Genomic DNA, 15,827 nt, shown 5'->3' on the forward strand with positions numbered 1-15,827 from the left:
GTTGATTCATTGGTTCTGGAGAAAGGTAGTCAAAAAACTTGAAGTTCTGTTAACAGTGGATTATATTGAGCACAGCTGATTTCCTTTTCCCCTGGAAAGAACAACAAAAAGATAATCAGTGGAAATTATAGCGGGAGAGGTTAGAAATGGAAGTGAATGATTGGAGACTTATCTGAGAGTTTGATAAAGGACAACGTTTAATGCCAGTTCCTAGAAATGTTTAAAATGAAGTCTTAGCACATGCCGGTGGTCTTCTCAGGTCTTCTCTTGCTGCTTCCTAGATACTGCCAAGCTCTCGCTGGTTCGGGCCTGTGCTTTCCTCCCAGTTCACAGATGTGAGTAACCTGGTTGTGACATTCTGTTTGCAGATATTTAACACCGTGCCTGATGCGCCTCTCACCAATGCCCAGCTGCACCTGTCTCGGAAGAAGAGCAGCGACTCCAAGCCCCCATCCTGCAGCGAGAGACCCCTGACGCTGTTCCACGCTGTGCAGTCGACAGAGAAACGTGAGTCCCTGCTGCGTGCTGTTCAGGGACATCCTGTGCCACCTGCCACTACTCGGGGTGGACACCTCTGGCCTTGGAGGAGTTTCCTCTTCTGTGTAGGTAGAGCAGTTGTGTGCCCAGGCACCTGCATGTGACTCTCCCACTGTAATCTGTGGGTATTACTGGAGTCTTCTCTGGGTGCCTTTTTCCTTTTCCCTAAAGATAAAGCTGTCTTTCTGACGCCAGTGGTCTCTTCCCAGAATGAGGAGCTGGATGGTTCTCGTGCTGTGTGTGGGTAGCGACTTAGGTCAGTCCCAAGGCAGCATGTGGCTCCCGGTGGCTTAGGTAGTGTGTGGTGGAGGTGGGGCTAGGAATGAAATGAAGTAGCTTCTGAGATTAAAACTCTGTGGCCAAGAACAAAGGGAATGAGGGGGAAACACAGGCTTTCAGAAGCATCGTAACAACAAATGGGAACCATCAGGAAGCCACTGAATATTTTAGTGAGGAGGGGACTAGTTGTCTGCAGCTAGTCAAGGAATGTTTTCTTTAAGGGGAATTTTGAGAAAGATACTGAAAGCAATGAGGGTCTCAGTCTGGCCTGAAGGACAGGAAGGTGTTCTGGGCTGCCTACCAGGGAGCATCTTTCTGTAAGTAGCAGGGGTGGCTCTTGTCTCTACAACTGACGAGAGGCCTGTGGAAAGACAGGATCTCAAACTGAACCCAGAGGACATTTTCCCATAGAAATAGATTTGTTTTGTTTATGTGCGTTTAACCTCTATAACTTACCAAGTGGTTTCTCATGCTGGGCACTGCGCATGGCAACATCTTGTTTAATCTTGAAACTTTTGTGACACAGGTCCAGTTTCTGTTTTCCAGTTGGAAGGAAATAAAACTTACATTGAATAATGTGCACTCAGGGTCACACGGCGGCAAAGTAGATTTGGACGCGGTCATCCCGCCTCAAAGCCAGGTTGTTAGCCAGTCCTGATTCTGCTCCCCAGTGTCAACTCGTGGGGTGGTTCCAGAGGAGACATGGCTCTGTTCGGTGGCTGCTGGGCAAACCCATCCTTATTTCCAAAGGAGCCTGGAGTTTGCACTTTCACGAAGCTGGGGTTCTGCCTGTAAAGAGCCGAGGGGCTGGGGTGGGAGGAGAAATGGATGAATTTGGTACAGAACTTGGAGGCCAAACTAGATTCTGAACATCATTTAATAACAATAAAAATAATTATAGCCCAACTAATGTGTCAGGCAGCCTGCTAGGCTCTTTGTTATCTCGTGTCATCCCCACAATCGATACTAATCCTGTGAGGTAGGTTCTCACTATCCACGTTTCACAGACAGGTAAACTGAGGCCAGGGAGGATAGGCAGTCCCACGGCTGGCAAATGGCAGAGGGAGGATTTGTTCCCAGGTGGTCTTCCTTCCCTATGCCATGCTATCTCCAGAAGGATGCTTTTGTCAGTTCTTGAGCTGCGGAAGTGAAAACCTTGCTAGACTGAGTTACAGGAGCCATAAAAGCCATCTGTCCCAGCTTCCAGGGCCGCCATGGGGGCAGTTGAGCCATATTGAGTGGCTCTTCAGTATGCATGCTGGCGGGCTGCCACCACACGACAGCCTCCCCTCCAAACCCAGCACCACTATGTGGGGAGTGTGCTCAGTGGCAGCTCTGATACCCTGGGCCAAGGCACTCTCATTCGTGATCACCTCCCAGCAGATGGAACGAGCTTTTTCAGCTGTGCTGCCAGATGAAGGGAAGCAGAGGAGATTACTGTGTAATCTCCAAGTTCCCACACAGACACATCGGCCAGCAGAAACTGGACTGGTGGATCTGGGTGAAAGGTACTGACACACAAGCTGCTCTTTTTCTGGACGGCTCTAGAAGGTGGAGCCAACAAGGTCTTCTACCTTGTAGATTTCTTCCAAGAGGTTGCAAGGTGACATTTATGACTTATTTTGTCCCAAATTTTTAATATTTATTCCAAGATGTTGAAAGGCTTCATGGATCAGTGACTCACAGACTTGAGTGTACACTAGCAGCTTGTTAACAATACAGCTGCTTGGGCTCCTCCCCAGGACATTCAGAGTCAGGAGGTCTTGGCTGGAGCTCAGGCATCTGCATTTTTAAAGCACACTGGTGATGCCGATGCTAACTCAATTTAGAGAAGCACTGGCTGAGAAAGGTGGGGACTGTCAGGGCCTCTTGTCTTCTGTCGTCACCAAAACATCCCTTTGACTCCCCACGGGGGCATGGAGCATCCTGGCATGGTGGTTGAAAGCGGAGGCTCTGCGGTCCAGCTGAGTCGTTTTAATGCCATCTCTATCACTTGCCACTCTGAGACCTGGAGGCCATTGCTTTCCTTCTCTGAGCCTCCATCTTCTCATCTGTAAAATCGATCACTAATAATAGCTTCCTTGGAGGGTAATTGCCGTGATTAAGTGAGCCAGTGCATGTCAAGTACTTGACAGTGGGCCTGGAACTCAGCAAGCACCTAATGAATGTTAGCTACAATTGTGATGATCGTCATCAGGCTATAGTTTTACCTTACAACTGACTAAGGAAGTATCCCCCGGCCCCCTTTGGAGCCTGCAAGTTCCAAAAGGGAGGTCCATCGTGAAGGCAAGGCAGAGTCACCCCGGCCCCCAGAGAGAGCCTGTTTGATGCTCGAGTGCAAATCCATCAGCAGCCTAGGACACATTGTGCGGTGTTAGTGGAGGTGGGGGCAGGAGTGGATTCTTAGGCTTTGTTTCACATGGATCATGTTAACTAGCTGCTGGGATTATAGCTCTGATTAATTTTTTTCATTCAGTTAATTCGTCCTGGACCCTCTCCCAGACAAGCCCAGTGAGAGGTTGAGAATTCAGCTTGCATTAATATATTTCTCATGTGTGTCTTCCTTGTTGAAAAATAACTGGGAATTCATAACATTCGAAGGCTTACATATGCCTTTCTCCAAGCACTCAAAGCTTTAGCATGTGCCTTTTCTCAGGTTGCCTCTGCAGATCCTGGGCACTGTGGACACACCTGTTTGCTTTGGCAGACGACATGTTTATTCACATGGATTCCTATTGTCACACAGGCCACAGAAGGTGTCCTGTGGCTCTGGGCTTAATTGTGTTAGTTACTATGTGTGACTGAAAACCGCATAGATGATGTGACCATTAAAAAATGATGCTGTGGAAAGCTAATGGCAAGAAAAAAGTTCAAGATCATTAAATGGAAAAAGCATATTATAGGCTCATCCATTTGGTGTTGTCGCTAAGTGAACAAAGCAGGTAATGCAACATTAAGTGTGATGTGATCCCGCTTGGTTAAAAGAAAAAAGTGTGTGTGTGTATATGTGTGTACATATTTCCATGCATAGCAAAACACCCGGCCACGTACACACCGAAATTAATACATCTGGGGGCGGCTGCTACGGGATATTTGCCTGCATGTGCTTTTCTGTACTTTCTAGATTAGAGGGAAATGCATATTTATTATGCATGGACTTATTTTTAAGTCAGTAAAAACAAAATTCCCTAATTGTACATTCCATTTACTATCTGAAACCCATTTTGCAATGAGTCACAGTATAAAAATAAGTAAATATACAGCTTCCTTGTTTCTGATGAGCAAGAAAGTAAGCTAGAGTCAACTCCCTCAGCTACTGGGCAATTGTAGGTTAACAGGAAAGGAAAAGTTAGTTCTCAGGTAGAAAATAGCGCTGCGTTGAAAGTAGTAGAGTGGCCATTAAACTCGGATCATTCAACTCCCGATTCAACCGTTAATTAAAGGCTCGTCCCTACCTTGTGGTTTCTGAAACAGTATTGTTTTAAGGCCAGGCTTCCCCATGGTGCCTCCACCGTCTCATTCCTGTGAATCAGTTCAACCCTGGGCCAGCAACAATGATTCCCCATTCTCTTTTTGTCTCATGAAATCCAGTTTTATTGGCATGTTTTCCCCTTTGCAAAGAAAAGGGTTACTATGGGCACCCTGGGGAAAGAATAAGGCGGTCAGTCCACACAGGACCAAAATCAGAGGTGGTTTTGCTGAAGACAACCTGCCAAAAGTTTTACTATCACGCACTGTGTGCTGTGATCAAAACAACAGATCGCTCGTATTTTTCACTTGTCAACTCACTGTGTAGTCCATCACTGCCCAAACTGCTTTTTAAGATTATTTTTTAAAACATGACTCAAACTTTTTATATGCCCAAGCACGTTACCCAAACTGCTTTTAAGATTATTTTTAACACAGGGACTGAGACTGGGTCAGCATGAAACCAGACCACCTGAGATTTAGGTAGGGCTTGGCATGCCACTATTATCAGAAGCAAAAGCTACAGGAAGAAAAGAAAAAATTGCTTCAGAAAGTCTGATTCCAAGCTTCCCATGTACTTGGGTGTTTCCCAGAGATGGTAAACTCAGAAATTGCTGTGCACTCATCATTTTTTATTGCAAAATTCATTAAGCTGCCATGCTATTATCATCCTATCTTGTCAAGATGATATATCACAGACTTCATTGCAAAACTTTCACAAGCAGGAGAGAGTACACCTCTCTCCCGACCACAGCACGGGAAAGCCTCTGGGTATTTTGCTTTTTGCCTTCCTCTTTTTTGTAGAAAGCTCTGTGTCTTTGCAAGACTTCCATCTGTCTGGCAACTCCCTTTTCTCCCTGTTTGATCATGTGGAGAGAGAGTTCCCTCCTTTTGGCTCGGTGAGGCATCCAGGGCCGCTGTTAAAGAACAGTCCTCTTCTCTGTTCTTTCTACCCTCTAGTCTTAGGCATCATGGAAAGTTGGGATGTTAGCCTGTGTTCTGACAGACTTCCACGCATGGGGGGAAACCTCTCCCAGCACCAACTTCAAGATGTGTGTTTCCTATTTACCCTGCAGTTCTGTGTATTCAGTGGGCCAGACATGTCCAGGCCTGCCAAGACATGTGGATTTGGCTTGGCTATGCGGGTGCCTTCCTGGCCTGGCCTCCAGGTTCTGTGATACACAGAGGTCCTGCCCCCCGCCTGTGATGGGGTTGCCATTAGCGTGAGTCGGAGTCTCTTGGTAAATATGGAAAGTGAAGTCGCTTAGCTCCCAGATTTCCATGGCAACCCCCAGAACAAGTACAATATCACCAAAATTATTCTGCGGCTTTCCTCTTTTAGTTGCAGTGATTTGGTTGCATGCTCATGTTTTTCCACTCCTGATTTGTACAAAAAATAACAACTCTGCTCACCGTCATCAGTGCTTTGTTTTCAAGGACATTAATGGTCCGTGTCTGAAGCACCTGAAAAATTCAGTCACACATAACTACGTCTTTCTGTTCTGGCAGATTAAATTTTTCATTGTGTATTATTCCCTTATATTTATCATTCATCTCATAACCATTCGTGGAGCTTTCGTATAAAGGATTCATAGGCTGGGCACCAGGAACATACGGCTAACACGAACTTCACAAGTCACTTTAATGGATGCCGCGTGGCCAGACGACATGGCCCTGCCCTTGAGTAATTGCGTCCTTAAGTACCAAGTCCACATCCAGTTTGTCATTCCTTGTAGAACATATGTTTGAGAAAGCATTACCAATGCATGTTTGTGATTGGGGGGAGGGGCAGATTTATTTTATTTTATCATTTCCTTGTTTCTGGGCACTTGTTTTCTGTGGGGAATACGAAGAGAGATTCTTGTTGACAAACATGTTTGAGGACGGCAAGCATTCTCACTGACCTCAACCAGTTCAGGAATACTCCTGAGTTGTAGGCATTCTTTTGCTTTTTGTCATTTAATGGTTCTCTCTGATCTGTTGACCTGACTCATAACGGGTTGTTTTTGTTTGAAGCCTACTAGTCTATAATTTTTTCCCTGCAGCAATGTAATTGCCATCAGCCCCTCGTATACCTTCTGATGAGGATCCCAGAGCTGGCTTGAATCATCAGTGACTCAGGGAAGTCCAGCTCTGTCCTCTGAAGGATGTGATTAATTTTTATTTTAAAAGAAAAAAAAAAAAAAGTCTTGTGGGCTGCCTGTTCTCATGCCTTTCTGTCAGGAGCAGGTACTCATTTGCCCACCTGACCAAAAAAAATCCTATTGTAAGTGACTTTACTGAATCATTTTCTCTTCATTTTTTACTTTATTCCAAATGCTTTAGAATTTGTCCTGGTGTAGTTTGCCGTAACCACTAAAACATTTGATTTGATGTTGATTCTATTCTTCATCCTTTCTCTGCTTTCTCTGGAATGATCCTCACTTTCCTACTCACCCTTAGGAAAGATTGTCAGCATTTCAGCTTAGATCTTCCACCTAGAAGTTCTCAGTCTCATTACCTGCAATGTGCAGATAATGAGACTTATTTTGTAGTCAAGAAGTACCAGGCTTCTGGATTTCCTTGTCATGTGGCCCAGTGAGGGATACTGATAGTCTGCCTCTCTGGATGCATATTTGGCTATCTTGTCTGCAAAACTATGAACCTTATGATAAATTTTTTATACTCCCCTTTCCTAATGGATAGCAAGGGAGAAAAAAAATGTCCTGGTAACATTTTAGAAAGACTGATACACTTTTAGCAAGGTATTGTTTTTAGTTTGTAGAATCATAACCCTTTCATGGACAAGTAAATATAATCACAGGAGAAATATGACCTATAGTTAAACTCTTCTATTTCCTAAGAATTTAGAGCATCATGTCATGCAGACTTGGTCCTTCCAACTCCTCAAACTGGATGGAGTTAATAAAACTATTTCTCTCTCCTCCTATATGAAGCAGAAAATGTCTCCAGTTGAAGCCCAAAGTGTCATCTTCACTCCCTTTCTTTATATATTGGTCTTGGGCTCTTCATAATCTTGCAGGAATCTTCGTATGAGTATTTCGTGAAAAGGAAAATTTTACTTATAGTGATTCACACTGATAAATGGCATATCCATTCTCTCAGTGATCCCCTAATTGTATATATAAATGGCATATCCATTCTCTCAATCTCCCCTAATTATGTAATCTTAGTGTTGTTTTTCTTCCTGATAGCAAGTTCCCATTTACAGCCCCTTTTAGTCCTCCTACATCTTGGCTCAGTGTGACTCTTTTGGTTTCTCTTTCTTTGTTGTTGTCTCACTTTGAAACTTAAGCTCTTAAAATATGAGTAGTTCTAAATCTAAGGCATCTATTTAATAATCTACTTTTTTCAAAGTCTGCTTACAGTTCAGGACTCTCTCATTGGCCCATAGAGTTTTTATGTCTCCCAAGGACTTTATCCAGGGCATTAAGAATTTGCTAAGATATTTGGGGGTGTTGAGGGCTTGTGTGTGTGTTTAACGTGATGCTTACTCTAACATCATTTCATAAGCATACTTTATTTTTACAGACATGACTAGTGCAAAGGGAAAAGTATTTTCATGACATCACCTCCTTTATTGCCTAAAGAAACCTGAGTTCAAATGTTGACCTCTAAATTATCATGCCAGTGATTCTAGTCTGTTCTCTTAGGGATATAGTATACCCCTAGCTCATTTCAAAAAGATCCCAGTGAGGATTAACCCAGAAATGATATGTAAGTGAATTAATTGCCAAAAACATCAGTTTATTTCAACAAGGGGTATACCTGTAATGCATGGAGGACGAGAATGACTTTTCAGGCCTGTACTATTTTGCTACAGCAATGGTGCCGGTGCCATTGAGCTAAATCATCACCCAAAATGGTTTTATCAATGCATGGTTCCAAGTTTTTAAAGATGGGGAGAAACAGAAAGTTCTTTTCTTTGAGCAATATTCTAAAGTTTACAAAATACATTCCTGCGCATGATCCCACTTGATCCTCATGACAGCTCTGCGAGCTGTACAAGGCAGTTCTCGCTCTCCCCATTTCATAGATTCCTTAACCAAGAATCCCAGACCAAGTGGAAATCGCCTGAGGCCACACAGCCAGTCAGGGGTGGAGTCTTGAAGAGAATTCAGGTTTCTCGGTAATATTCTCCAGGCACGAACATGACTGCTTGGACTGCCGACTAGGTTCTTTTTGTTTGTTTGTGTCTATGCAGACTACTTCGCAGCCTATTACAGATCTATTCATCAAAGAATTAATTTGAAGTTAAACATCAAATGCATGGAGCTAGAGGCAACACAGAAGGGTGTGTCTGGGGGAGGGGGTCAGGAATTTAGACTGGCTGAGTCCTAAGGAAGTTGATGGCCACATAGTCGATATTCTCTGGTGAGGTGCCATAGAGTTGGAGATAGGATATGGCCTGATCAGTTAGGACAATATTAGAGGCAGGAGATTGAGAATAAAAAATGAGAATCACAGAAGCCAAGAGGATCTGGTTGAATGCCAGGGGTCTACAAAGGTTGCTCTGTGTTCTTGCTGGTCAAAAGAAGACACGATTTATGGTGCTGTGGTAGGGCCACTCTTAGGAGAAATTCTGGCTTAAAGGGGAGGTATATCCTGTTAAGAGGAGGAGGGGATTTTGCTCTAAAGTTTCAAGTCAACTATTCCCCCTTGACTTCTTCCTTTCCCACTTTTAATTCTTACCCTTTCCTTTGTCCTTTCTTGAGCTTCACTGGGATCAGAGATCTCAATTCAATCTCATTTTTGTACATTTTTGGGCATGTAGGAGCAGACCATCTCTGTGCAATAATACTGACACTTGGCTTTTGGCCTTTCTCTACTACCCTAGAGGAACAAAGGAACAGCATCATCAACTCCAGTTTGGAATCTGTCTCATCAAACCCAAACAGCATCCTTAACTCCAGCAGCAGCTTACAGCCCAACATGAACTCCAGCGACCCAGACTTGGATGTGGTCAAACCCACCCGGCCCAACTCACTGTAAGTACGATGTCCGGCGGCCCGCCACACAAGGGCTGCCTGCGGTCGGCTCTTCCGCCCAGAACTTGCTCTCTGGCTCTATCTGACTTTGGGTCATTTACTTCTGAACATTATTTAAACCTTTTCCCTAAACCTGGAGCTTGGCTGGTTCGTTGTGGGTTTTTTAAGCATCATCATCTCAAAGTGGGGTTCATTATTCTTAACATACTGCTTCTTAGCCTTGATGATCTTTGATTTATTGTACTGCTGAGATGGCTTTGGTGATAGCTATTGCCTGTGCTGGCTGCTGGGCATGACAAGCGATTTCTTTGAGTTATACAAACATTCAGGGACTGTCGTAGCTCAGTGGATCAGGAGCCAAGTCTGCTTTACTCATTCATGTTGTCTCGGTTTCCCTTCCCCCTACTGTGTTGGGAATGTTCAGTGCTATGTCCACGTCCTTAAAGAAGAACCCCCAGCAGCCCTTTGTGTCTTCATGGCCTCAAACCTTAGCAAGACTGTGATCTCTTGGCCAGAGACTGTAAAAGAAAAGACATGTTTTGCTTCATTTTGGGACATTGAGCACCCATAGCAAAGACAGTTTGGGGGCTGCTTGTTTTATCTCCCATGGAAATTAGATCTACTTTGCTAGAACCAAAAAGTTCTCCCTTGTGGTTTCATCCCACATTGCTTAGCATGCTTCTTCAGACCACCCCATAAATCTTGTCAACTGGAGCCTTTGCAGAAAGAATGTGAGGCCATGACCAGAACAGTTGGACTCTCGGGCTACAGTTATATAAGACTCAGGAAAAACAGAGTTGACTTTGCCTTTCTCTAGTGAAAATAGTTTGAGGTTCAGCCACAGACCGTCTTCAGGGCAGTTGTTCACTTGGTGAGACAGCAGCATGAGGATGAGATACCAAGATATCAGCAACCTTTTCCTGCTCCTCTGCATGCTGTGCTTGCATGATGGCACCTTGCCATTCTCTCTCTTTAAGATATTTACAAATCTGGCCAGGTACAATGGCCCACGCCTGAAATCCCAGCACTTTGGGAGGCTGAAGTAGGAGGATCACTTGAGGCCAGGAGTTCAAGACCAATCGGGGTAACATAGCAAGACCCCATATTTAAAAAAAAAAAAAAAAAGTTAATTTTAAAAAGATATTTGCAAATCTGCAAAATGGGTTCAAAAATTTTTGCCTTAGAAGACACTAAGGAATATGAAATGCTTGGGAGGAAAAATGATCCCAGAATGGACTTAAGAGGTTCTTATAATGTAACTGCAGTGTAGGATGAAATCTTAAACTGAGAAAATCAGGTCTCTTTTTAGTTGTTGGCAGCTTTAAATAGTACTGACGTTCAGGAATTTTAATTACTTGCCCGTTGTTTGGTAGGTAGTGTGTTTGTTCACTAGAAGTGGACCAGTGCCTCAACTCAAAATAATTGACTTTGCTCAGCGTATGGGCAGTAAGTCTCTTGTGGCTCTCCGCGGCTGGGCTTGTTGTCCAGTCTCCTTGTCTCCAGGTGTGGTTTTCTCAGGCTCTGCTATACCCGCTTTCCTAGACATTAAGGAGATTCTGTTTCATTTTTGGTTGATTTTTTTTTTTTTTTCCTCCAGTTGGTTTAAATCTCTGTACCTAGCGGTTGCTAAACTTACTGGTTGCTCAGCATGAGCAAGGTTGAATTTCTACCCCAGGTTGCTTAACATCCCTTGATTCTGGCTAGCGAGTACCAGCTAGTGGTCTTTAATCTTTATTTTTCAGTGACTTGTCGTTGTGGGCCCCTGAGTCACTGCCGAGTACAGTATGTACAAAGAGGTTGCTCAAACAGCTGAGTAGAAAAGGAGGATTTATCTTTTAAACGGGTCCTGGAGGAGGACACTTGGGATTTTTTACTTTTTAGGTGTCTAGATGTGATTTGTTCTTCATAACATACCGGGAATCACTCTACCCACTTCACACAGCTTAAGCAGCTGAGTGGAACAGGAGGATATGTCTTTTAAATGGGTTCTGGAGGAGGAGGCTTGGGATTTTTTATTTTTTGGGTGTTTAGATGTGACTTGTTTTTCATAACTTACTGAGAATCACACTACCCACTTCACACCAACCGGGGGGACTATTTCCTGCCTGGTGCAGATCTGGGGGGCTTTCCCAGGAAAGGGAGGGCCATGCCAGGAATAGTTCCACTGATTTATCTCTAGAGGAGGATTGGAGATGCGAGTGTGGGTGTGTTACCAGCAAGGCTGCCGTCCCTTCAAGCCAGGTAAGCCTCTGACCTATACCTGTGAGTCTTAAGGTCACAGAATACTGTGCTTGAGGTAGGAACAGTGCCAGTTCCAGCACTGGTGCCAGCATCTGCCATGCCCTGAGCGAGAGCCATCACAAAGCCCCCGTCACCTCTGCAGACAGGCTAACACTGATTCTCAAACCCAAGGCAGTGAGGTGATGTTTCTGGATTCCTTCCTCCCTGGTGTTTCTTGCCTGTGATTTGCCTGGGTAGGCCAAGGACGGAAGGACAGAAGTTAGGCCGTCCTGGCGGGTGGAAGGCACAGTCCTTTCCCTGAGTTGATCAACTCTGAGAAGTCTGTCGGCACAGACACGCCATGGTGATCAGGCCCAGCTGCAACCAGCCAAGACCACGTGGGTCTCAGCCTCAGTTCTAGACCCTTTTGTTCCCTCCATCGTTGTTTAGTTTGAAGTGTACAAAGATTCTTGAATGGGAACACTTAATGATGCAGACGAAAACGAGAGATAAAGCAGGGGTAGGAGGATTACCATCAGTTTGACTATTACTTAGGCATAAGGTTTCCAGTCACCAGGCAACTAGCTGTTCCTTTTATTTCACTCTTTTTTTTCTTTCACTGTTTTTCGTAATGACTGGGATGATCATTATGACCATGTGGAAATCATAATGAAAGAAACATGTTCGTTACTCAGGGTACAATGATACCTCCAGTAATGCTTTTTGCTGTATCATTGGTAAATCTTCCCTAATTCTCCAAGGAGATCGTAGCCCTCCTATGCACATGAGTGTAGTGCTAAATCAGGCATCAAAATTAGAGATGCCAACATACTACCCATGCCAGAGCAAGGCTGCTGGGTTTAAATCTTTGGCAGATCCTCAGCTAGACTCCTGAAGGAGCCATCTCTCCTGAAGATCAAGGACAGTTTGTAAGCCAGCACAGAAGTCCAGCTAGTCTGAAATAGTCAGCAAGTCTGGCTGTACCTATTTTGTGCCTAGATCCATCATGCTAAGCTACCTGGGGTAAACCAGAAAAAGATTTCTGTCTTCCCCAGGAGTTTACAGTCTAGCTAAGAAGGAAAGACAATGGCATATGGCAACGCTATATGGGACTTACAGGTCCTAAGTGTGTGTAGAATTCAGCAACTATTAACTGAATATCTGGTGAGCACACACACCAGGTCAGAGTAGGGAAAGGTGGGGTGGTTAAAGTGTGAGTTGGGCATTAGGAAAGACTTAGTCGAAGAAGAGTATTCCAGGTAAGGGGGATGAGGGAGGCAGAGATGATCCAGGATGCCAGGATGGGTCAATTTCCCCTGCAGACATGTGTCAAGGGAGGGGGATTGTAGTTCCTCTCCTACCACTACCACCAAAAATAAAAAAGTAAATAAATAAGGAGTGAAGCAACCTTTAAAATCAAGAGTTTTCACATAAAATCCAGATTTTGTGCTGAAACAACTGGGTATCACAGGCAAAAAAAAAATGAATCTAAACACAGCCCTTACACCTTTCACAAAAATTAACTCCAGATGGATCATAGGTCTAAATGTAAAATGCAGAACTATAAAACTTCTAGAAGATGACATGAGAAAAGCTTAGAGGGCCTTGGGTATGGTGATCACTGTTTAGATACAACACTAAAAGTCTAATCCATGAAAGGAGACGTAAATTGGGCTTTGTTTAAAGTAAAATCTTCTGCTCTGCCAAAGACACTGTTAGGAGAATGAAAAGACAAGCCACACACTAGGAGAAAATATTTGTAAAACACATATCTGATAAAGGAGCAGTATATAAAATATACGAAGAATTCTTAAAATGCAATAATAAGTAAACAAACAACTCAATTAGAATATGGGCAAAAAATCTGAAGAGACACCTCATCAAAGAAGATATACAGATGGCAAATAAGCATATGAAAAGATGCCCACATCATACAGCATCAGGGAACTGCAAATTAAAACAACGAGATACTACCATACACCCATCAGAGTAGCCAAAATCGCAGAACACTGACAACGCCAAATGTTGGTGAGGATGTGGAACAACAGAAACTGTCACTGCTGGTAGGAATACAAAATGGGACAGCCACGTTGTAAGATAGTTTGGTGGTTTCTTACAAAACTAATGTAATACAGTCCAGTAATCATGCACCTTGGCATTTACCCAAATGAGTTGAAATTTATGTCAACCTGCACACAAATTTTTTTGTAGCTCTCTTCATAATTGGCCAAGACTTGGAAGCAACCAAGATGCCCCATCAATAGATGTGAATGGATAAAGAAACTGGTACATCCAGACAATGGGATATTATTTAGTGATAAGAACTATGAACTATCCAGCCATGAAAAGACAAGGAGGAATCTTAAATGCATATTGCTAAGTGAAAGAGGCTAGTCTGAAAAGATTATAATACTGTATGATACCAATTATATGGCTTTCTGAACAATGTAAAATTATGGAGTCAGTAAAAAGATCAGTGTTTTCTAGGGGTCAGGGGAGGAGGAATAGATAGTTGGGGTACAGGGCATTTTTAGGGCAGGGAGACTATTGTGTATGGTACTGTCATGGTGGATCCATAAGACATTATGCACTTGTCAAAACCCATAAAACCTATAGAATACAAACAGTGAATCCCAGCGTAAACTGTGGTCTTTCGTTAATAATGTATCAGTATTGGTTCATGATCCATAACAAATGTACCACACTAATACACAGTGTTTAGTAATTGAGGAAGCTTAAGGGGCAGGAGTATAGGAGGTATATGAAAACTTGGTTATTTTGTGTAAATTTCCTGTAAACCTAAAACTTATCTAAAAAACAAAATCTATTAATATATTTTTCAAAATCCAGATTTCCAGCTTCTTTTGAAAAGCTAGATTTGGCTCCGCTAAACCTACATGTTACTTGGTAACAGGTCATGCTCCCAGTCGTCTTACTGCTGGTCTCCCGTACTCGTCTGTATATTCTGCCTGTAGGCCGGTGGTAGATATAAATGGCCACAGATTTCTTGCCACCCTCCCATTAAGAGCTAGGATCTAGGCGGGCCTTCCGCCATTGACTTACTTTGGCTAGGAGAATGTGATAGAAGTAATATCATGTGACTTCCAAGCCCAGGCCACAGTCCCTTACAAGCTTCCATTTCTTATCCTCTTGGAACTCACCCACCATGCAGAGAAGCCCAGTCTAGCCTCCTTAAAGATGAAAGACTGTTAGAGATACCCAAGGTCTCAGCCAGGGTCAATACCCAGGCCACAGTCAGTGGACTACAGCCACATGAGCTAGTCCAGGCAAGACCCACAGAAAAGCTGCCCAATCAACCCACAGATTCATGCTCAATATCACATTGTGGTTGTGTTAAGCCACTGAGTTCAGGATGGTTTGATGTGGAACGATGGCCTTGGGATGGGGCTGTGCTGCCTGGGTGAGGTAGAAAGGGTGGGAGGCTCTCGCTGTAGCATAGTACAGCATGGAGACTAGCCTCTCACTTTTCAGAATCTCCTTTGCAAGAAAATGACTCACAGCTAAGATTCTAAGAAATTAAGAGACAAAATTTATAGCTAATGGATGAGGCAAACAAGAAAGATGGCTCAGACGCTGGAATGGAAAGCAGGAAGCCCTGGATTCTAGTTGTGGCACCGACGTGGCCCACCTGGCGATCCCAGCCCTCGGCTCCGAACGTGCCCACCTCCCCCACTCTCTCTGGGGCAGGAAGCGGGGCGGACCAAGGAGGGTGCTTACGAAGGGCTACAGAAATAAAAGTCATCTTCTCCTTCCACAATGAGCAATAGCGTTGGCTTTGTGTCAACTCCTTTCTGGGAGATAGTGATTTTTAAGGAGGAAGTAAACAAATGCTGAGAAAGAAGTCAGGGGACGTCCCACCAGGGACATAACATACTGCAGTAATTGCCCCAAATTAGAAACTACTAGGTGAATGCTTCTCCAGACTGCGGGGAATTGTTAAGATTGAAAGGAGGCTGGGAGGGTGGGGACGATGACCGCAGTGACGGAACCCAACCTTGGAGTTCTCTCTGCCTAAGTGGTCCCCACCCCTAAAAAATAACTAACTGCTCAGTAGCCTCATAAATAAAACTAATTTTTCTCGTCCTTCCTCTTAAAACACACACATGCATTTCCAAGTTATTTCTGGTGGCCTAAGAGATGTGTGCATGCCAAACGCCCGCAGGTTCTGCCAGAGTCAACCTTCCTCTCCCGCCTTAGTGGCCAGAGAACAGTCCCTGGAATTCAGGGGATAAACAAGACCTGCATCCAGGCCGAGTTGTTTCTCTGAAACATTTTTGGCTCCTTCTGAGTTTGATTCAGCTGCTCTCTGATGAA

At 44.0% G+C, this 15,827-nt stretch overlaps 1 protein-coding gene across 5 annotated transcripts in view; it reads left to right on the forward strand.

Moving 5' to 3' along the window:
- Window positions 1-15,827, forward strand: part of ARHGAP26 (Rho GTPase activating protein 26) — a 371,806-nt gene that overhangs the window by 293,928 nt on the left and 62,051 nt on the right. For all 5 annotated transcript variants that reach the window (XM_045551097.1, XM_045551096.1, XM_045551100.1 and 2 more), the window contains 2 exons: window positions 369-507; window positions 9,122-9,272. In XM_045551097.1, the coding sequence (XP_045407053.1) occupies window positions 369-507; window positions 9,122-9,272 (290 nt within the window). The remainder of the gene's footprint in view (window positions 1-368; window positions 508-9,121; window positions 9,273-15,827) is intronic.

This window comes from Lemur catta, chromosome 5 (genome assembly GCF_020740605.2).
Source record: "Lemur catta isolate mLemCat1 chromosome 5, mLemCat1.pri, whole genome shotgun sequence".
Taxonomy (NCBI): Eukaryota; Metazoa; Chordata; class Mammalia; order Primates; family Lemuridae; genus Lemur; species Lemur catta.